At 41.6% G+C, this 23,545-nt stretch overlaps 1 protein-coding gene across 1 annotated transcript in view; it reads left to right on the forward strand.

Annotated features, from left to right (window-relative positions):
* Window positions 1-23,545, forward strand: part of VWF (von Willebrand factor) — a 146,842-nt gene that overhangs the window by 20,698 nt on the left and 102,599 nt on the right. The window contains exons 7-15 of the mRNA XM_005510516.3: window positions 2,558-2,774; window positions 4,846-4,968; window positions 8,696-8,807; window positions 10,940-10,986; window positions 14,229-14,365; window positions 15,774-15,912; window positions 16,621-16,721; window positions 19,743-19,938; window positions 21,429-21,644. Of these exons, the coding sequence (XP_005510573.2) occupies window positions 2,558-2,774; window positions 4,846-4,968; window positions 8,696-8,807; window positions 10,940-10,986; window positions 14,229-14,365; window positions 15,774-15,912; window positions 16,621-16,721; window positions 19,743-19,938; window positions 21,429-21,644 (1,288 nt within the window). The remainder of the gene's footprint in view (window positions 1-2,557; window positions 2,775-4,845; window positions 4,969-8,695; window positions 8,808-10,939; window positions 10,987-14,228; window positions 14,366-15,773; window positions 15,913-16,620; window positions 16,722-19,742; window positions 19,939-21,428; window positions 21,645-23,545) is intronic.

A 23,545-nucleotide genomic window follows, 5' to 3' on the forward strand; every position in this document is an offset into this window, starting at 1 on the left:
TTCCAGGACTGTTGCTCCATCAGCAGGAGCGCTACAGCAGTGGATAAGACTACCAGTCTCCAGTGCTCTCCACGTGCAGGATGTACACTGGCCCTTAACTGAGGAACAAAGACCTCTCTGAGTTCGGCTTGACCACTGAGTTTTAAAGAAAGAAAGTAGAAAAATAAAAAAAATTTGCAGAATAGTTTAGTTTGGAAGGGACCTTTGGAGGCCATCTAGTCCAAAGCCTCGCTTGCAATATGACCATCCTAGGTCAGCTTGCTGAGAGTCTTGACCACATACTTTTCAAATATCTCCAAGAGTGACCATTCCACAACCTCTCTGGATGTTTGTTCCAGTCTTTGAGAATCCTCATGGTGAACTTTTTTTGCTTGTTTTATATCTAGTTGGATTTACCTATGTTCCAGCTTATGTCCATTAATTCATCACAACAGTTGAGATACGTCTAAAAGATGGGAAAATTTCAGCTACTGTTTCTTGTATGAAGTCACTGGAAAAGCTGAAGCAATTTGAATGGCAAGAAAACCTTTATGTAGAGAAAAGGAGTGGTTTGTTGATTTCTAACATATATAGCTTGGTTTCTTGATAATCAGCTTGAGCTCAGTCATGAGGTATGTTGTTAATGAACATGACTGAAGAACCCAAAGGAGATAAAGGGGTTTAATTTTATGATTTTGTGTTTTTTTTTGCGGAATCTCCTTTAATTTATATTTAAAAAAAAAAAAAAAGTCTCATATCTAACATTTACTGATGTGTAATAGATGTCATAAAAGATTGTTTCTACTAGTTCAGTATTGTTCAGTAGAATGAACAAAGTCTGATTTCTATTGCTCTGTAAAAGCTGAGTTGTATTACCTTTTTAACAAGGCTATTACCTTATTGAGAAAGCTTATTAAAGCAAACCCTAAACAGGCTTATTGCATACACTGTTTTTCTGTTGCATTTGATGGTACCTGGATCAAGGCTTTGATCCAGGAGGTGCTGCCCTGCTCATCCCCTGAAAAGCTTTGAGGTCACTTTTCATTCTATCAGTTTCATTTTGAAGTGATGCTTTAATAGCTTTTTTGGCTGCTTCTGTTGTTATTTCCACCGTTAGGGTGTTTTTCTACTTTCTTGTACTGAGAGCAGCACCAAACACCATTTATTCAGTTTCTGTTCCCCTTCTCCTAGTCTTTTTTTCCAGTTGGTTCAGCATGGTGGCTGCTATCTGGGTATCAGAATTATTCCAGGCTTGGAGTTGATTTTCTGGAGGATTATCATGTTTAGCTCTCTAATGTTGTTCATTTGGCATTGCTTTAAGTTCCCTGAGGGCTTTCTCAGAAAGCTTAAGAACTCTGTGTCTGTGTGGTTGTTTGCTGAGCACTTTGCTAAACTCCGAATATATTCCCAATGGGCCAGGTATTTCTGGTTGGTTTGTTTTCATAAGCAAGAATTTCTCTCTCAGTTCAGACGTGTACTAACTTTAGCTGATCACCTGATAAAACATCCTTTAGCAAGAAAAGTCTTTTCTACTCTGCAGTTTTCCTATACAAGTATACCATTTGTCATTCACTGAAGACATCTAGACATATGCTGAACCTTCTAGGCTTTTAGTCCCCTTTTTTCCTCTTCCAATAAATGAAAATGTGGGTTTTCTCCTTCTCTCTCTCTTTTTCAAATTAGAAAATTTTGCTTGGTTGGTTTTTGTTTTGTGTTTGTTGTTGTTTTGTTTTGTGGTTTCATTTTGTTCATTTTGTTTTGTTTTTTCCACTTACCTAAGCTCACTGTGATCCTTTCAGAAAGTTGCATGGAGGGTCTCGGACTTATTGAAATGTGGCATAATGCCTGCGTAAGAGGAAGTCTGTTTGGGAGCCTCCCTTGGAGAACTTAGCCATAAACTAAGCTTTCCTTAGGTTGTGTTTCACACACAGAGAAGTTGCATCATAGTTTGCTGCTGTCTGAAAGGAGAGGTTTTGGTATCCTCCCCCTCATTTCACTGCGCAGTCCTTTCCTTTCACTGTCACCTTGCTGATTTAACTCATTAGAAGAGCAGAATACAGTTTTTCTCCACTGGTTATTTTTCTGCCATTTATCTCTGTTAAATTGACCTGTCATGCACTGGATGACAGCAGGAGTGATGGGAACATGTGGCCAGAAGTGGAACACAAATTTGATTCCTTGAATTCTAGGTAGACTTAATTTTTCAGTCCAAAACTTACATGGTTCCTGCATCATACAAAAGATTCTGTTCACTTTTCTTCCTTAATACCTCAATTGAAAGCTCCTCTCTCTTGCTCTGTGTGGCTTTCTGGTAGTCCAGACACCACCTGGTTCTTCACTGGGTCATAAGCAGTTCTTTGCTTATCTGCATTTGGTGACTGATGGACTGACATGTTTCAGTGTGAAATGTCTCTTATATGACACTCTATTTTATGTTCATCAGTATGTTAATGTACCTCTGTGTGTACATGGATGTGGTGGATAAATGGATGTAACTCACTACTAGCTCTTTACTATGATGTTATTTATCTACATGGTGGTGTGAAATAATAACCTTTGCTCTTCACTTGTTTTGCAGGGTATCATGGAAACCTGCCAGCTGCTAAGAACATCTTTGACTTTCTCCCGGTGCCACCATCGAGTTGATCCAGAGCCATACATCGATCTCTGTGAAAGGGACATCTGTGCCTGTTCCCAGAGCATGGACTGTCACTGCTCGGTGTTCCTGGATTATGCAAGAAGCTGTGCTCATGAAGGAGTAATTTTGGATGGGTGGCCTGGAGAGAGCTCATGCAGTAAGCTGACAAGATTATTCCTAGGCTGCTTATCCCAAATGAGGTCATTCCTATCTTGCAGATTTATGTCCTACAGCTAAAAGCAACTGGTGCATTTTTAGGATGTTGATTCTGGTTGATTCAGGAATGGCAGGTCAAAATCGGAAGACCCTGTTGATTCTTGTTATCTGAAGTGCCTTTGCTTGCTCCCATTTTCAGCTCTTCATGACCCACTTTTTGCTAGAAGCTGCTGTCCCTAAGGCAGGATTGTTTGAACCATATATGAAGAATATCTTGAACTGCCATAGATCCCACCATGGTATACAAAGTCAGTGAAGGCTTATTTGATACGCACAAATACAGACTAGGGTGTCTAAGACCTATTTCACATGTGGTTCAGATATGTGACGTTATCCAGCCTGTACTTTTAAGCAAAAATCGTTATGAAAAGATCTCCTTAATATTTTTTCATTTAATCCTTTCTTTGCTTGAAACAATTACATTGAAATTGAGATATTGCCTTTTTTAAGTCAAATTTGGTCTAGGTTAGAGATCCTGATTACATCTTGAAATGCTGCCCTTATTAGCTCAATTTTGCTGACGTCAGAGGTCCTGACTGCATCTCTGCTAAGATTTTGTAACAAGGAAGTGCATAGCTGGGATGGATTGTCTTTATAGAGGAAAGGTCATGTGTGTACCCAGATTCAAAATACACATATAACTCCTCTGGAGAACCACAGTTAAATACATAAGCACAAAGATGTGCACTTAAAAACCAACCAACCAATCAAAAGATCCAAAAACCAAACAAATGACAACAGAAATTCCCCCACAAAAACAGAAATTCCAACAAACCCAGGTCCCCCTCTCCCCCCCAAAAAAAACCCAAAAAACCAAAAAAACAAAAAAAAACCCAAAAAAACACAACAAGCCTCTAATATCATATTCTCAATTATTTTTCTTGTTCAAGGGATTGTACACCAGAGAAAATTCTCATTTCTAGCAGTAATTTGTTGCCTTTGCATTGGCACATGGAAGAGATCTGATGAAATCTTGTCTCGTTGATCAGAGTGTGGGCTAGAGAACCCATTTTTGCTAGGGCTGTTGGTGAACCTAGCTAAAATCGTAAGTGAAATTAAGGCCCCCCTGTTCCCAGGAATTCTAGACCTAATTTCTAACCCTTGACTTCACTAACCACATTTTTCTGAGTCAGAAAAAAGAGAGGTAACGTGTGGCCACAGCAGGAGCAAAATTTTCCATCACCCTTCATCTATGTTGTGATGCTTTCTCAGGAGATGATGATAGTTGTATTAGAGAAATGAAACTCTTGGCTGCATTGAAAGGGCTCTAGTGCTGGGCACACTGTACTAATGTGAGCTGGTGTCCAAGCCCTGGAGCTGCAGAAGGCAAGACCACTCCTTTGTTATCCTCCCACTTCCTTCAATGGAGGATTTGCTGTGAAAGGGCAGGCTCTGATCTTTTCTTCCCACTCCATGCCCATGCAGTCTTGTGGGGTATGTCTATGCATCAAAATGAAGGGATGGCTATAGCGTGTGCTTGTCTAATAGCCTAGCCTAGATCATGACAGCAGTGAAAAAACCACAACATGGGTGTTATCCTGTGCTGGCAGTTCTCTGGAAGAAGGAGGATGAGATTTCAGAGTCTTAACTGTCTCCCAGTTCTCTCTGGAAACACAAAACAGTGTCTTTTCACAAATGAGTGGAGTAACTACAGAGCTTAAAGGTACAGAACATGCTTGTCTATCCAAAATAATTAGATATCATTGCAAAACTTCCCCCCATGTTTGATTGTTCTAAATGTGCTTGGCATTAATTATTAAGACTTGATTTATTAGAAAAGAAATTGGCTTTAACCTCTAAGTGTTTACTACATAACCTGACAGATTATGATATTGCAGCAATCTGAAAATCAAGTGTTTCTTACATGTTCTGCTTCTGAAAAAGAAATCATTGATTGGAGAGAATATGACCTGTTTGGTGTCTCTGTGGTTGAGTCTTTGATAATTAAGGGATTTATTTAAGAGTTATTGAGGAATTTGCATTTCTAATTTCTTTTATTTTTTTTTTTCCAGGGCCAAGATGTCCAGTTGGCATGGAATATAAGGAATGTGTATCCCCTTGTGTCAGAACCTGCCAGAGCCTGAATATCAATGAAGTGTGTCATGGACAATGTGTTGATGGCTGCAGCTGTCCTGGTAATTTATTTACTGGGTTATTTACAGAGAAACATTTGGCAGTGATGCTACCTATTTTATTAGAAGAAGGAAAGCTGTGTCTTCCCTTAAATTTTCCAAAATCAGAAACACTTATCTTTTCTGGGACCATGCCCTAGAATAAACCAGTTTCTATACTGCCTGTATACTCACTCAATGAAAGGGCTATTTTTTAGACCCAACTAAAAAGTAAATCTTTCTGTGAAAATCAGCACCATCTAATTCTAAGATTGCCTTTCTTGGTAAGGGACCACTTACCACTGATGTATCTAGATTCCTTCTGGATTGCTTTTGGTTAGAAGAATCCAGTTAGAAAAAGAAAGAACAGAGAATATACTGAAGGAGTTACTTGCATAAAAATAGTACATGTAAAGATCATTATATAATTCCAAATATTTTCATGATTTCAGATGAACAATTTTACTTATTGAATCATTTGTACGGGAGATTTGATTGTCTTAAAAGGGGCAGACCAGCAACCACTTTTTTTCTTTCTTTTTTTTTTTTTCTTTCTTCAGTCTTCCTCCTCTGTCTCTTGTACTTAAGACAACTGCAAGAAGAGAGGTGTGGTGCATTTTTGTCATTGTTTATTTGTTTTGTTTTTAATAGATCTGTCTCTGCATTTCACCCTTCAAATCTGGACTCTGTGCAAATGCACAGAGGTATTTACTGTCCCTATGTACAGGATATCAAAGGTGATGGAGGTTTATTGAGAACCTAGTTTGATTTCCAAAACAATGTCCACTTCCTCTGAGGAGTTGTTAATTGCATTCTAAACATTCCCATTAAACATTCCCATTAAACATTTCCATTAAACATTTCCGTTAAACATTCCCTAAACTTTCCTCTTTAGCTGCCAGTCTCCTACTTACTGGAGATTCAACGCTGTCATTCTGTGGCAGGACTTGGGAAGGTGTGCACGGAGGGTGATAGGTAATGTAATTAGGCACAGGATTTTATTTTATTGTGGAGGAACTAGCTATTATATTTGTGCACAGAATGGTTAGGGTTGGAAGTGAACTCTGGAAATCACCTATTCACATGCACTTGCTAAAGCAGGTTCACCTAGAGTAGATTGCACAGGAATGTGTCCAGTGGGTTTTGAATGTCTCCAGAGAAGGAGACTCCACAACCTCTCTGGGCAGCCTGTTCCAGTGTTCTATTACCCTCAAAGTAAAGAAGTTTCTCCTCATATTCAGATGGAACCTCCTATGCTTCATTCTGTGCCCATTGCCTCTCAACCAATCAGTGGGCACCATTGAAAGGAGTTTGATCCTATCCTCTTGACACCCACCCTTGAGATATTTATAAATATTGATGAGATTCCTTCTCAACCTTCTCTTCTCCAAGCTGAACAGACCCAGCTCTCTCAGTCTCTCCTCTTGAAAATGGTGCTCTCAGCCCCTAATCATCTTTGTAGCCCACCACTGGACTCCCTCCAGTAATTCTTTGTCCTTCTTAAACATGGGAGCCCAGAACTGGATGCAGTACTCCAGATGCGGCCTCACCAGGGCAGAGTAGAAGAGGAGGATAACCTCCCTCAGGTCTGCTGGTCACCCTTTTCTTAATGCACCCCAGGATATTGTTGGCAGTCCTGGTGTTGTCCCAAATGCAGAGTTTTTTACCCAGTGTGCAGTGAGCCAATCTTACACACAGAGACGAGTGTTGGGAAAAGCTGAAGAAGATTAATCCACTGGCCACACCAATGTTGTGGCTATATTCTTCCTTTGGTAGCTGCACCAGTCAGTTCAGCACAGGAAAAGTTTAAGGGGACAAGAACTGGAGAGCGGAGAAACAGGAGCTCAGCAGAAAGGCTACAGCATGAGGAACAAGTAGACAGGAAGTGCATGAAACTCAGTACAGGAAGGTCATGGACCTGTTGGAGCAGGTACAGAGGAGAAGAACAAAAATAATTGGAGGGCTGGAACACCTCTCCTATGAGGAAAGGCTGAGTGAGTTGGGTTTGTTAAGCCTGCAGACGAGAAGGCTCCAGAGAGACCTTTTCAATACTTAAAAGGTATTGATAATAAAGACAGAGACTTTCTACTAAAACCTGTAGTTACAGGACAAAGACAGTGGTTTTAAACTGAAAGAGGGTAGATTTAGACCAGATATAAGGAAAAAAAAAAATGTGGTGAGGGTGGTGAAACACTGGCCCAGGTTGCCCAGAGAGGTGGTAGATGCCCCGTCACTGGAAACATTCAAGGTCAGGCTGGATGGGGCTCTGAGCAACCTGATCTAACTGAAGATGTCCCTGCTCGTTGCAGGGGGGTCAGAGTGGATGACTTTTGAAGGTCCCTCCCAACCCAAACTATTCTATTAAAACAAATAAGAATGAGGAGTTAAAAACTTCTTCTCTTATTTGGTGCACTTATTTGGTGCTCTTATTTGGAAAGAACTTTTGAGTTTCATAGAGATCCAGGAGAATCTCACAGATGAACAGAGGAATTTGAGATTTCGGTTGAGTATTATAGCTTTTCCTAGCTTCCCCAAAAGAGTAAAAATAATCTATCCAACAAATACATTGAATATGTTTGTTTGTTTGGTGTGGTGTGTTTTTGTTGTTGTTTTTTTTTTTTTTTTTTTTTTTTTCCCCTCCTTACATGCACCACACAGTTGCTTTAATTGCTGTAAATGGAATTACCATTGCCAGGAAAAAAAGGCAGACGTTCTGTTTTCTTGTGCTCTCTGGAGAGCCACACCGCTCTTAAATACTCAGATCTTGTTTTGAATATCTCAGCAAAGATCTTATGGCAACAATGGGAGAAAGGGGACTTACCTGTGTCCTGCTGACAGGGATGCCTACTGCCACCAGGGAAAAGTGAGAAAATCTCTGCAATCAATTGGAAGGAGTCCTTCAAAGAGGAGGGACATGGATTTTCAGCAATCAGAATGTTTTTCTGGAGCAACTCTTTTGAAAACAGAGAAATATCAACTGTCAACACGGGGATCTAAGAGAAATAAACTTGTCCTGTCTTCTAGCTTATAGTGCGAAGTTGAAGAAGTCTTGTAACTCATCTGTGCCTCCATTTACCTTTGTAAGATAAAATACCCTCTATATAGAATAAGTAATTGTAGTTGTGTAATATGGAAACCTCAGAAGTTGGATCCAAGTTGGGAAGTTAGCCCTTCTACTTTTTTGCTTCTGCAGAAGTTGTAAAAAGAAATCACAGGTCTACATGACAATCTTTCTTTCTCTTAGACCCTGTCTTCTAGACTTTTATGTTGTCCAGCTTTGTTCCTTCATTCGCTGCTTTGTCTCCTCTTCTGTCCTCTTGTGACAAATACAAAACCTGTTTGGACACCCCATACTGCTGCCAGTAAAGTGCATGTATTTTTCAGTCAGATGTCTAGACCAGCTCTGATCAAGCTTGACTGTGCTCCCTGTGTTTGACTCATGTATGTTCCAATATGTGTATTTTGGACTTGTGGACTAGCTAAGCAAGGAGTTCTTCTGGGAGCACCAGAAATGCTGCATTCAAGCATATCTGAGGGAGAGACACCACCTGAAGGAAAGGAGACACCAGCCTCTGTGAGGCTTTTTGGCAAGACTCATTTTTTTTTTTTTGCTGTCTGTGACTGACTGTGGATAATAATGCATATGAAGTCTTTCCAAAGTATATGAAGAACTAGAAAAATCTAATAATATTTATGTCTGTGTCCCTGCATGTGTGTGGCATGTGTATCTGCTGCTACCTGATCTATCCAGAGGGGAAACTCCTTGACGGTGAACATTGCACTGAAAGCTCTGACTGCTCCTGCATCCACTCTGGAAAACATTATCCTCCTGGCTTCACCATCTCCCAGGACTGCAACTCATGGTAAATTCGCTGTTGCCCTGGTGCAGTTGCTGTTGCTTTAGATAAGTATTGCATACTGGTTAGTGACTGTTTTAGATGATCTGCCTAGAAATTGCTCTACTTCAACAAAAAATTATCTTTCATTGGCAAAGGATCTGCTCTCTTCTTGGAAAAGCCAACCCCTTCCAAGAAATGAGCTGTTCACAAAGACCAAATCAGGTCTGCTTTTAAAGGGATATTTGATCTGAAAGAACAATCTGAAGGTCATACTCTTTCAAACAGTAGAGAACTACCTGTTTCCTGTGGATAAGACAGACCAGCACGTTTCCATATCTGGTTAGTGTCAAAGGTGGTGTCTTTGTTTCGACTTCCTACATTTATTTAACCTCTAAACCCCATTTCTTTCCAAGACGAGTCAGCTCAGGCATGTCCTTGGAACTTCTCACAAAGCTGATCTTCCCAGCTGCATGGCTCACAATTTTTCTTTTACTTATGAATGCCAACCTGGGGGAGAAAGCTAGATGCTTAAAGAAAGGAAGGGGAGTGAGTAATATATTCCTGACTTGATTATGTGTAAGTGTGAACATATTTGTGGAAAGAGTTCAGATAACTCTGTGCCCAGATGTTTTCAAATAGGACACAGAAGGAGAATTCAGTGAAGGCCACCATATGCAGAAGGAAGATGGTCTATGCATCATCTCTGTTAAACAGAAGTTTTTCATTACCTACGCTATGTGTTATGGAATATAAACCATAACCATGACATTAATATAGTATTTTGTCTTTTTCCCTGGAGCTGTCTGCAGCTTTGAGCTTGGCCACAGCTTTTGACCTTATTGCTCTTGGGAAATCAGTGCTGCCTGATAGACACTGATTAGAAAATGCTTCCTGTTATTCATCCTGTGGAGAATAGCATTCCATCAGCTCTGCATTTACCATACTCAATAAACTGACTCCCCACAAATGGTTTTCAAGGACTTGGATAATTAAAGGAATAAGAAGAACTTACCACCTCTTGAAACTTACTTTATTTTTGAGATTCTAGGATTGGCTGGCATGTTATCCTACAGATCCAGGAATGACAGCCATCTCAGTCACTATCAGTGCATGTTACTGGTTACTAGCAGTGCCTGCCGAGGATGGTACTAAATCCACCACTCAAAGATATTAAAGCTGAGACAATCCACCTCCTTACAGCTTGCACAGAAAAGGAAATGGTCCAAGTGAAGCTTGATTCGGCAGTGTGCCATCAGATTGATGAAGGTCTGCTTTAACAAAATTCTAGCTCGCTGGTGAAAGAAAAGGATTATTACTCTCCTGTAATGAATTCATGAGGCTACAACTGGAGTAGTGTGGCCAGTGCTGGGCCCCCACTGCAAGAGAAAGGATTACGGATTGGAAAGAGTCTTGTGGAGAATTTTTGAGATGATCACAACAGGGGAGCCTATGACACAGAGGAGAAGCAAAGGGAAACAAATTTGTTTAAAGGCTAAGGGGGAACTTTCATCGTCTAAAGGGGGGCGGGTATAAATAAGACAGGGACAACTTCTTAGAGTCAAACAGTGAAAGAGCAAGAAGCAATGGACAGAAATTGCAGCAGGAGAAATTCTGTTCAGACAAGAAAAAATTCTTCCCCCCGAGAGGGATAGCTGCCAAGAGAGGCCATGAAGCCTCATCCTGGAGATTTCTAAACTTTCATGGACTAGACCTGGGGCAACCTGATCTTGCTCTGAAGTTCCTTTCTTTGAGTTGGGTGTTGTACAATATGATTTTTCTGGAGGTCTCTTCAAACTATTTTTTTTTTTCCTATGATTCTATTGTATTAATAGACATACCTTGGGAACTGCAATCAAAATTCATTCCACATCACTGGAATGCAGTTGAAAACTCTCTTAAACACAGAGCTTTGGCAGAGGAAAACATAAGTTCTTTTGTTTTGCAACCATTCCAGCTCTTGTTACCAGCAGTTGTTGTCAAATGATGGTAAGAAGGGGTAGATATATGAAGAAAGATTATGTGAGATGGAAAAGGTGTTGGAGACTAGTCTAATTTCCCTGAAACAGGGGCCCCTGTTTCAACTATTTGGGAAAAAGTTGCAACAGAACATTTGAATTCATGTACTCTTGCCTAACTTGTTGTGATATATTTCCCAGCATTTGTCGACATGGCACCTGGATCTGCAGCAATGGGGAATGCCCAGGTATGTTGGCTCTACTCTTTTCAGGTTTTGACAAGTAAGCTTTGCCTGCATCCCTCCCACTTACCTCACACTTATTTTTTCCACACAAAAAATGAATGTCTTTGTTGTTACTTGCTTGCTCCTGTGCATACCAGATGGGATCATACTTCTAAGTTCTTCCCGTTAGACAAGCCAGACAGGCTGTATGGTTAACATGCGGTACTGAAAAATCCTGTTTGGTGAGAAAAATGGCTCTGCTTTTGATTACTTAGTTTACCAAGATATGAGAGTCTGGATGTTCAGAGGATTGGCTTTCAGGTAGAGGAACACTGCTGGGGTTCTGTGACCAGATACCATTCCCTATTTGATTCCTGAATCAGCATACTTTTGTTGATGGAACAATTTGAAGTACTGGGAGTAGACTGAATCACTCTTGATACCACATGGGTTTGGGCCCTAACAGTCATGTTACAGGGGAAGGAGCTACAGCCCTAGGGAGAAGGTAGCTACTCTGCCTTCCATGAGTGGTGGCAGACTGGAGAGGCAGATCTGCAGGTGCTCTTGTTCCTCTTCTTCCTACCCTACCAGCCTCCAAAGCTCACCAGTACTGGTGGCTACTGTTCCAGGTTTTTACCTACACTGGGAATGTGAATTTTCATGCTGTGTGTTGGCGAGAGAAGTGCCACCTTCCTTATTTCCTCCTGCTAGTTCTGTGGCTCGTTTCCTGTCTCTGTTCTTGCCCTATGTCCAGCCATGGAAAGGCCTGCTTGACCTGAAACTGCATTTAACTGCTTGTTTGTATCTGTTTGAAGCAATCTTACAATATATTTTTATTGTTGGTTGGTTATTTTGCAACAAATGTTTCTAAAATCATGTATCACAGAAAGCTGATGTACTTACTAGACTCCTGTAAGCTCAAGGCATTCCACTATTTTTTTACCAACCTGTTTGTCAGGAAAGGTTTCTTTTATTGTGTGGAAATTGCCTAGTTCTAAGTCTGGTGATAAAGCTGGGTACCCAGCTGGAAGTAGTGCTTCAGAAGGCAGTACTGTGTCAGCCAACTAGCAGTAGCTGGCTAGCACTAGCAAGAAGCTCTCAAGATGATATCATAATTAAATTAATTATGAAGGCAGTAGTTTTCAGGAAATCTCATGGGACACATTACACCAAATGGAATAGATAGAGGGACCCATAAGAAGACACTTTGCCACGGGAAAGAAATTTCCCTTCCAGGAGCAATGCCAAAGGGCTGTGACTTGTCTGGGGTAGCAGTTCTTAGCTCTCCATGCTGCAAACAGCTCCTGTTGGTTCCTAGTTGCAGAGAACACTTTGCAAATAAAACTGTGTACAATATAGTGGATTATGCCTGGTTTTCTTTAAATCTGTTCTCCACATGTGATGATAAACAGCTAATTGACTCTGAAGTTGAGTAGAATAACGCTTTACCTTTGTCCAAGCTTAATTCAACAGAAAATAGGATTTAAAAAATACCAAGCCATCTTACTCTCCAAGGGATGACAGACATGAATGACAGACAGTTCAGCGAGTGCTGGACTTTTCTTAGGGCTGTGCAAGGCTGGGAATCCTCAGGATCTGTGATGTTATTCTTTAGCACGCTTTGTTTTGAGATAGTTAACAATAGTAATGTTTTGAAGAGGGAAGTTTCCATTTGATGTTCATTAGACAGAGCTTCTGTGGAACTCAAAGGGAGTGGAGAACAACTCCTGGGGCTTACCTGCCAGCTTGTAACATTTAGCCTTTCTCCATCCTTTGTCAGTGGATTGCCAATGCAGGCCCAGCACCTGAATTTTGTTCTGGACAAGGAGGTCTCTGCCTACCCTGTTTTCTGTGTAATGCTCTTCTCAAATGAAAGAATTTCTTTGCAAGCTCTGTGGCGTTGGAGCCTTCCTATGCATTTGCAGATGATTTAGCATCCCACTTGTGGCATCTGACTATTGCCTTTCTGGAAATGAAAAGCCATAACTTACCAAAACATGTTAAGATGTTGATGTGTTTAAATACCCTCTTTTCATAGTAGAAGGGTGGACAATCCAGAATTTTCTATTATTCTGCAAGAACTTCAGATGTAGCTCTTGTAACTATGAATTTATTTTTAGCTTTATACTATTTAACATAATGGCTCAGAGTAAAGTCTAACATAAATTTTGCCCTTGGAATAACTCCCGCTGTGGTGGTCTTCCAGCTCTTTGTTCTGATACGATATTTTAATGCTAGAATAACTTATTCATATTCAAGGCTGCCCAACAAAAGTATAAACACTTTTTTTGGGCTGTGTTCAAGGAGGCCATTGTGAAGAATGCTTTCAAACACTGTTGCTTTCATAAAAGCATACTGCAATGCTCTAAAAACACCAGTGTAGAGACAAAGAAAGAGCTCACAATCTGTCAAGACGCATCAGTGAAACACAGACTGAGAATGAGGCACCTCTGCAGAAGAAGAACAGAGCATCTGTGAGAGTCCAACAAGTCTTGCTGTAAATTCTGATTTTGAACTCTGTAAAAATGCCTGCAGTCAGCTCCATGGATACAGATCTGCTCCACTGGGCTAAGTAAAAGTGGATATTAAGTGTTTTTATGTCAAGATGTTGCAAGCTTCTGCATAGGGGTAAAGAGGCAACATTGCCCAGTGTACGGAGCATGCGACTGACGCAGGGTAACCATGAGTGCCTTTCTTAGCTCTGCCAGTCTCAGGTATTAGTACTTCCACTCTTTGCCTCAGTTTCTCCTTTGTATAAGAGGAAAACTTAGTTCCTACATAAAAGAGAGTGTGGGTTGCCATTTACAATTGGTTAGTGCCACCTACACCCATCAGTTATGTACTAGGTATGATCTGGCCTGTGGAGAGCTTGAGTGACTGCACTGAGTTTCCAGGGCCACTGAGTTATATGCTACAGAAGTAGCCAATCTGCTTCAGTTCTGAAAGCTGAGCTGTTTGTTGACATCCTTATGACCCTCTATTTGAAGCATTATGTTGGCTTTTCTGTTGGCATAAATTTCAGCTCTTGAGTGTGATTTATACAATATTCTCCAGCTTTTGTTGGTGTTGCTGTAACAACTGGTAATGATTTACAGGAATAAACAGTGAGATAAGCAGCTTGGTGCTGATTTCTGGTCTGCAGGGGACCTGGGCCTTGTGCAACCTGCTCCATGGGCTGCTCCTTCTTTCTCAGTGGCTGGGGTGGGTGGGCAGGATTTTGCTGGCAGCTTGCACTGAGGTGATTAATGGCTCTCTGCATTTTTCAGGAGAATGCTCTGTCACTGGCCAGGCCCATTTCAAAAGCTTCGACAACAAATATTTCACCTTCAGCGGAATTTGTCAGTACTTATTTGCCAAGGACTGTGTGGAAAATTCCTTTTCTGTGATCATTGAGACTGTGCAGGTAACAGCAGCCTTGGTTGAAGCCTGTGCCCCTTTGTGCATGCTCTTGAGAGAGCAGGAAGGGCTGTGGGGGTATGATATGAAAGGCAGATGCACAAGCCAATAAAAGTAATTTTCCTATGAAATAATTAGTTTAAATAACAGATGTAGTCTTTCTCCTCAGTTAATAAGTGTTTTGCTTCTCCTTGCTGGCATTCCTGGGAGCCTGTCTGGAGACTGACATTTGTAATGAGATTTGAAGAACGAGTCATCACCGCCTCTTTACCAGCTGAACAAACAAATGCAGACAAGGGTGCCCCTTACAAAGCACCCTGAAAGCTGGTGCCTCATTAATGCCCAGGGCATTTTCTTGGCCACTGAGTGGGGTGCACTGGCAGAGTAGAATTTTGGGCTGCTTTTCATTAAGTCATATTGGCTGGTGGTTTCTGTTGCTCAGTAGCCGGTCAGCAGTTCCTGACTTTCTTTGTTGTTTTCCTGGGCAGATGTAAGAATGTAAGCTGGAGGTGAACAAGTTGGGATGGCTGGAGAGGGGCAAGGAAGGGAGCCAGGCCAACGTGGGAAGGGAAGGAGACCCTGGAGAGGGTGTCACAGGAATGTTAACTTGGTTGTAAAATTAATTGACTGTGTTGCACATGGGAATAGGTGAACTAACCTGGAGACTAAAAAGGATACTGAAACAAGCAGGGAGGAAGCAAGGGGATGGGGACAGAAGAACTGAACACAGGAAGGGGTAAGATGGAGTCAGGAGAATGACAGGAATGAAGGGGATTATCAACCTGCCTTGCAAGAAAGAAGTCATAGGCTATGAAGAAATAGGGTGTGACAGTCATATGCACCATCTACGTCCGTATCCTGAATTAGAAAACTCTGATAATGCAGCTCTGAGGTTGTCTGCACTTGGGACTTGCAGAACAGGTTTCCACTGAAACTTTCATTTCGAAATCAGGGAGGAGACCCCGGGGCCTGCAATCTCTGTTCCTCATCTGCATAACCCACAGCCGGGGAAAATAAGTAGCACGAGAGTCTCAGGCAGTGTGAATGACGTAGCTGTTTCCCAGGCTTATGGGCTGTGTGAAGCAGCGTGCCCCCCTGTGAAAGCCAGAGGGGCTGGACGCCGGTCATTGGTCACTGGTGTGAGCTGCTCCCCAGGGGTCTGGTGTAATGCCCATGGATTGCTTTCCAGGCTCTAAGAAAAAGAGCTGCAGGTGGCTCCCCGGTGTGTGATCAGCACAATAATGGAAGAAAGGCTGCCAGCTTGGTGTTTGTGGGATGCAGAAATGAGATCCATAAAACCATTGAGATACTTAACACCTCCTGAATTAGATGCCAAAATGCCTTTCAGGGCCTGAGGCTAAGTCACCAATAAAGTGAAAGCTTAGGATTCAAGACAGTTTTTCCATTTTCTGTAGTGTGCAGATGATCCTGATGCCGTGTGCACTCGCTCAGCTTCTGTCCGAATCCAGGATATGGACAACAGCCTCATTAAAATGAAACATGGAGGAGGAATTTCACTGAATGGGCAAGACATACAGATCCCTTTGCTACAAGGTGTGTTTCCGTGGTCTAACTCTGTCCAGCCACTGAAGAGGTCCTACTTACTAGTGTTTTCTGACATGCCTGAGCCCAGTTCACTCAAAAAGTGTTTTCAATACCAAATTCTAACTTGCAGCCTCTTCTAGAAGCTCTGTCATTCCAGCTTCTCTCCATGCAGCTGACACATCTTGGCTCAGCTCCTCTAAAATCAGGAGAATTAGGCTGGTCTGGATTTGAGAGATATGGTCTTGAAAACCACTGTTGGTCTATGCTTTTAAAAGTGGTGGCTTTTTTCGTTTTTTTTTTTTTTTTTTTTTTTTTTTTTTTTGTTGTTGTTGTTTTTATTTTGTTTTTGGTTTGTTTGTTTGGGCTTTATTTGTTTTTTGTTTGTTTGTTTGTTTTTTAATTCGGAAGCTTGAAATCCCTCATTATCTTGCAAAACGTCAGAGTTAATGTCTAAGGTTTTGCAGAATGCACATATGATATATGCTCTTCTAGGGTTCCCAAGTGCCTTAAAGCAGAGCCTATGGACAAGTTCAGGCAGCTATAAACTGCTGAGCAGGCACAAAGCTTTGGAAGTGTGAAATGGGCATTGCTGGCAGACCTGTGTGCCCTCTGCTCTGTGGCACCTGCTCTGTGGCCTGTTCAGTGTGACACAGCAGTCCCAGGCAATGAAGTGCTGCATCCTGGCTTGACTGACTGTAACGTTGTGGTTGTCTTAAGGTGCACTCCGTATCCAGCGCACGGTGAGGACTTCCATTCGCCTTACCTATGGGGAAGATTTGCAGATTGACTGGGACGGTCATGGTGAGCTCCTAGTGAAGGTACTCTTTCTTTTGGTCTCTTTTGTTTCTGTCTTTTTGCCTCCTCTCTCATCCCACCCAAACATGTACAAAGATTTTCTTGTCTGAAATGACAAATTGCTTTGTGTTGCATATTAGAAATTCCATTCTCTTTTGCCACCCCCAGAGTGCTATACAGGTCCTTTTGTATTCCAGAAACAAACATTTTCTTCCTACAGTAGCTTGACAGCTTTTTTTTTTCCTCCTCTCTCTCTTTTTTTTTTTTTTTTTTTTGTGTGTGTGCAATGGCAGCCATTATTAAGCATGAATAGTTTTGTGTTTTGTTCAGCAAATACCCTCCAAACTGGATTTTTGCTTTAATTTTCTTTGACTGTCCCGTCTGCAGCAATGGATTTGCATGACTTAAAGTAAGAGAAGAATATGACTCCAGGGACACAGTTACTCATAATTTCCAGGAAAAATCAATTAACTCACATGAGATATGTTGCATGCTCCTTCTACTATGAGGAATGTTTAAAGTCACCCTTGATTAGCAATTAGAGTTTGTGCTACAGACAGCAGTGGAGTGTAGAAATACCCAAACCAGGCTTAAAAGAAATGAGCTGTAAGGGAAACAGTCTAGCTGCAACAACAGAAAGCTTTACATAATCCACTTTGTGTGTGTGTGTGCATTGTAAGCTGCAGAATGAGTTGCAGCAGAGAAAAGCCTGTGAGGGAAGGGGAGAAGATTATTTGCTGTGGTCTCTGTGTAGTCTCTGTGGTCTATTTGTGTAGTCTCCTGATAACTGATAAACCATCATAGCTTCTCCAGCTAAGTCATCTCTCTCCCTATTTTCTCCCTCAATCCATAGGTCTCAGGGACTGTGTTGTCTCTGAGGGTGTATTCACCCCCTCAGGGGTGTGAGTCCACCTGTAGCATTTGTTCCTGGTGTGATGACCTGCAGGCTTTGGGCACTAAGTCAAGGCAATGTACTCCCACATGATGCTGGGCAGCTGCAGACCTGCGTGCTCCTGCCATGTTTGCAGGGATGGGTTCTTAACCACAGCCTGCTGCCTGTCAAGCCCCACTTGTAACAGGGGCTCTGCAGCTGAGCCCTGTGTGGGGTGGGTTTGCTCACTGAGAAGAGTTTTGTCAAGAAAGCTGGTTGTCCTGGGGTTAATGTTTCTACTAAACAGTGAGCACTGCCATCTCTGAACTGTGGCATTGCTTTTGCACTTCCCTTGCCTGCCTTAAAATCTGGCTTAAATGTCACATCTGACACAGCCTAAGGGTTCATGAAAGCTAGTTTAGAAGTGAGTACAAGTGCTGAAAAGACAACAGAGAAGGAAGGTCGAGGATAATTTTAGAAAGCATCCGTGGTTATGTTGTTGTTTCAATTGAGCCCATATCTCTATGCTCCAAGGGTCCTAGAAGTTGTTTTTGGGCTGAGAACAATTCAGTTCAGTCCCTTGGCACATCTCAGAAGTTCTGGCTTTCCTCAGCATTCAAAGTTTTTTTTTTTCTGCCTGGTCAGAGATCCATATAGCCTGGCAAATTCTTTCTTACAGTTAAAACTAATCTAATTTTCTGCTCCAGATCCTCTACTCATAAGAGCAGTGGAAGTTTCTCCAATTATCTGCATTTATTCAGTTCTGCTCCAAGCTCCTTCTCTTGCTGTGTTTCTAAGGAATCTTTTTCATTGCTTTTGGGGAGTTCATTTATGCTGGATTTGTAGACTGACCTTTTGCCGAGTATTTCTGACAATTGAGGGAAGTGATACACTTCCATTACCTTGGCCAGACTTCTATGTTCCTCAAGAAGGCTTCCCTTTCTGTGACCACTTGGTATTTGTGATTCAAGCTTCCACTTGAAAATACCCCACAATTTGTATGAGTCCTTGTCTGCCTGCAGAGTACTTGAAAAAGTAGCTTCCTTGGCCATCAGAGTAATAAGCATAGGTATCCTCTATTAATTTATAGTTGTTCCTTTTGATGCTCCATATTTACTCACTGACCACTGTGTACAAAGGGAGATTAGTATTCAGTTGTATTTTGGAGGATGTTTTTGTTTTCATTTATACAGAAAACCAGTTTTCTTCAAAAATGCATTTTTCTAGCTTTTTTGGTTCTGTTTCACTGGTTACTCCTGCCAACCTGACCATAGTAGTATTCTAGTAAATGCATACAGAGAGTAGCTGCAGCATTAAGGCACTGAATCAGCTCCTGAGGACAGCTGCTAGTACTTTAGGTGTACCAGATCTTTACTTCTAATAGAAACTCACAGTTCCTACTAGAAGAAAATATATTGGTGCCTTTGTGTTGCAGATTTTCCCCTGTTCGCCTCTAAGTTTAGGGTTCCATTTCAGATGTGCCTTGATTTGCAGTAGGAATAAGTCAGGGTGAAAAGTACATCTGCTATGTGGGTTGTTTGCAGTGCTGCTTCTAGTGTGTCATAAGTCTGTCTAGGCAGGAGGAAGCTTTAACGTGAGGTAATGTAGCTTAAGGGGTAGCAGTTTCTTCCTTATTTTATTAATGGTCCTCAATGTTGAGGGAAACAACTCCTCCAGCATTGTCTCTGTTTTGTGTCAAAACAATCTGTTTAAATTTTCTTCATCTTCAAATTTTCTTTTAAAATGTGGAATGGTTTCAGATCCTATATACTTTTCCAAATTACCATTAGAAAGATAAACATCTCACGATGTTAAAAAAATGTCACTCCCACTCTTGCCTGGTTCATCTATATGAATGAAGGGAAAAAATCAGGAAAGACTAAACTGGAGTGCCGATCAAGGCACAAAAAGGAGCCATTTTTCTTCTAGTCACCTTCAGTTACCATCTGAAATTATCAGTGTACTGTGCAAAAATTGTACTGCTGCTACTAGGAATAGCATTTGTATTAAAAGTTTGAAAATGTAGTACAACGAAACTGTGTCTATAATATTTTAATGTGTATTTGAGAGTTTCCTTGGTTGTTAAATTGTGTATGGTTCATTCTTTAGAAAATCTTGCAATACAGTGGTGACCTATTCTGAAGGATGACCTGGTTAATGTTGTGTCCCTTAGCTGTCTCCAGTCTATTCTGAAAGGATGTGTGGGCTATGTGGCAATTACAATGGTAACCAAGGGGATGATTTTCTTACACCTTCTGGCATGGTGGAAGCTCTTCTGGAAGACTTTGGAAACTCCTGGAAGCTCAATGCAGACTGCCAAGACTTGTCAAAACAAGACAGTGACCCCTGCAATCTCAATCCTCGTTTAGGTAATGAACTCCATCCAAAATTACCATGTGCAGCAAACCGCGATCTTCCATTTTACACAGCAATATTAAAAACAACAACAACAACAACACGAACACGTGCAAAAAGATCCACAAAGAAGCAGAGAGTCACTGACTGATTGTCATGGTTTAACCCCAGCCAACAACTAAGCACCATGCAGCCACTTGCTCACTCCATACTAGCGGGATGAAGGAGAGATTTAGAAGGGTAAAAATGAGAAACCTTATGGGCTGAGATAAAGACAGAGTAAGAGGTAAAGCAAAAAGCTGCACACACAAACAGAGCAAAACAAGGAATTCATTCACTGCTTCCCATGGGCAGGCAAGTGTTCAACCATCTCCAGGACAGAGGGGCTCCATCACATGTAATGGTTACTTGGGAGTACAAACGCCATAACTCCAAAAGCCCTCCCCTTCCTTCTTCCTCTCCTAGCTTTATATGCTGAGCATGATGTCATATGGTATGCAATATCCCTTTGGTCAGCTGGGGCCAGTTATGCCAGCTGTGTCCCCTCCCAGCTTCTTGTGCACCCCCAGTTCACCCACTTGTGGGGTGCAGTGAGAAGCAGAAAAAGCCCTGAGTCTGTGTAAGCACTGCCCAGCAACAGCAAAAACATCTCTGTATCACCAGCACTGTCCGCAGAACAAAACTAAAATGTAGCCCCCACACCAGCTACTATGAAGAAAATTAACTCTGTTGCAGCCAAAACCAGCACATTGATGCGGGCTTTCTGAGGAAAATGTAATGTTTTGTGAAAACTGAAAACAATTCAGTTATATGGGATCATGTTACTGTTCAGTTTGGGCCACATTCAGTGTTAGACTATCACACAAACTTGTGCCACTCTTACAAGTGATAGCAATACTCTGTTAATCCTCTGGGTGGACAAATCTTTACCCTTCTGTCCTTACACCTTATAGACTTCTTATGATCCCTTGTCTTCCTTCTTTTATTGCATCCCAACAGACAGCCTTCCTCTTTCCCTCCATATTGCTTGGATGTCCTGGTTGGACATGCAAAGAAATTCTCAGAGCAAATTTATTGTCCCAGGTGTTACAGCAAGTTCTGATTTCTGGGAGGAGCAAGTGCGCAGAAAATTTTATGGGCATAGGTCAGAGCAGGCACTGTAGTTTTGTAAGCATAGTGCATCCTAGGAGGTTTAATTTTGCAAATATAAAAAGCAGCAGAAAGCAAAGGCCCTGTAAAAGGAATTACAGCACCAGAAATAGTAGTAACAGAATATAAAAGCATTGCTTTTCCTTGATTTGTTTCACTAGCGAAACATTATTCTTTCAGTGGAGCTCGTGACCTATGAGCTATGATGCTATATAAGACTACTTGATCGTATTTAATCTCCTGTGTGTTTTGGAATTATTTTACAAAAGAAAATGCTTACTGTGGCTCTTCTTGCTTTTCCCAAAAGCCACTGACTGCTTCAGTTTAAGTATGTAATTTTTCTCCTTTTTTTCAGCCAAATACGCTGAGGACTCCTGCTCAATTCTGATGTCTTCTGCGTTTGAACCCTGTCACCATGAAGTCAGTCCCACTCCCTATGTGAAGAACTGCCGCTTTGATGTTTGCTCCTGCTCCAATGGCAAGGATTGTCTGTGCTCTGCTATTGCTAATTATGCAGCAGCTTGTGCTAGGAAGAGCATCCTGGTCCAGTGGAGAGAACCTGACTTCTGCCGTAAGTGAAATGCTACTAAAACCCACTTGATTTTCCTTATCTTAAAGGAATTTTTTGGCAGCGTCAGATAAGAAATCTAGAATGAGATGGTTTCTGCAAGGTGCCCAATATTTCTTATGGAAAATGATGAGAGAGTATATCTTTCTTCTACTCTAGCAAGGGTGCAGAAACTCTTCACAGAGGCTGCTCAGCACTGGGGGAGAGAAGCAGTCATATGGCATACCTCAGCAGAGCTTTTGGCTGGATTTCCATTTTCAGCTGTGTTTAAGTTTCAGCTACCCACTTGAACACTTTGTAAGTATTCCAGGGGGGTAATCCCCAAGTGATTTGTAGTAATGTATGAATTGCTTTTTTTTGGTACCTCCTTCTTTTGAAGCCTAAGCTTCCCAGCTCCTGACTTTAGCCGAAGTTTAGGGTATGGAGGAAGCACAAAGGCAGGCACTTGGTCAAATGGTATCATAGAACAGAATCATAGAACTACAGACAATATTATATCAGAAGGGACCCCTGGCAGTCTTCTGGTACAATGCCTGCTCATAGAAGAGCTAACTTACTGCAGAATCCCTGGGTCTTCCCCACAAAAGTTTTGAATATCTCCAAGGATGGAGATCCCACAATCTCTGTGGCATCGCTCTCTCTTAGCAGTTTGATTATCACCCTGTCAATGCAGAGGTCTGAGATCTATGTCAGATTTCATGTACACTATTTAGCTCATGGGTGAATGTCATTTTACTAACTGCAAGAGTTGCAAGAGGATGGACAGGGAACTGCTGGAGAAAGTCCAGCATAGGGCAACAAAGATGATGAAGGGAGTGGAGCATCTCCCTTATGAGGAAAGGCTGAGGGAGCTGGGTTTCTTTAGCTTGGAGGAGACTGAGGTGTGACCTCATTAGTGTTTACAGATATATAAAGGGTGAGTGTCACGAGGATGGAGCCAGGCTCTTCTCGGTGAAAACCAGTGATAGGACAAGGGGTAATGGGTACAAACTGGAACACAAAAGGTTCCACTTAAATTTGAGAAGAAACTTCTTCCCAGTGAGGGTGCCAGAGCACTGGAACAGGCTGCCCAGGGAGGTTGTGGAGTCTCCTACTCTGGAGGCATTCAAGACCTGCCTGGACGCCTCCCTGTGTAACCTCATCTAGGTGTTCCTGCTCTGGCAGGAGGATTGGACTAGGTGATCTTTTGAGGTCCCTTCCAATCCCTAACATTCTGTGATTCTGTAACTGTGAGGAAGCTGGAGCAGAAGCCAATATATTTTATTTATTTTCTTTGTCTATTAGGTCAATGTGGTAGAAAAAAATCCATCGCAGTGGAATTTTGATGGACCACCCATTAATATTTGTGAAATGGATACTTCTCCATTTTCCTGAGCAACTTTGCTGTTAAGGAAAGAAGACAATCAAAAATTTTGGCAAAAAAAAAGTATGCTTAGCAGCCCTCTAGATCAGTTCTGGTACTACTTCCCAAAAAGGTTGTGGGAAAACCATTTATAAGCTGACCGTGTAGAAATTTGAAGAGAGAGAGAAAGAGAGGTCACTGGCTTTCCACCCAGTAGGATCTGTACCTGTAAGGTCAGTGACTACAGATTCTGCAGGCTGGAGAGTATTTACTGCGAATGAGAAGAAAACCAGTTTATGTTAAACTGCTGCATGGTTTCATAATATTTTACCTAATTTATGTAAATGCTCAGATAGTGGAACAGTAATGTAATAAAAATCCTTTTAAAAATGTGCAGGTCTGGAGGCTGAAAGAAAGAGCAGTGATAATGCACCATCGTTCTTTCTGTAATTGAACAAGTCAATTTTCACAATTAATCTTTAATAGTGCAGAGCTGCTTCCTCCTCTCTGTGCATTACAGAGCGTTTTATGCTCTCATAAAGTGATGATTTCCCTGATTGCA

This window comes from Columba livia, chromosome 1, assembly GCF_036013475.1.
Source record: "Columba livia isolate bColLiv1 breed racing homer chromosome 1, bColLiv1.pat.W.v2, whole genome shotgun sequence".
Taxonomy (NCBI): Eukaryota; Metazoa; Chordata; class Aves; order Columbiformes; family Columbidae; genus Columba; species Columba livia.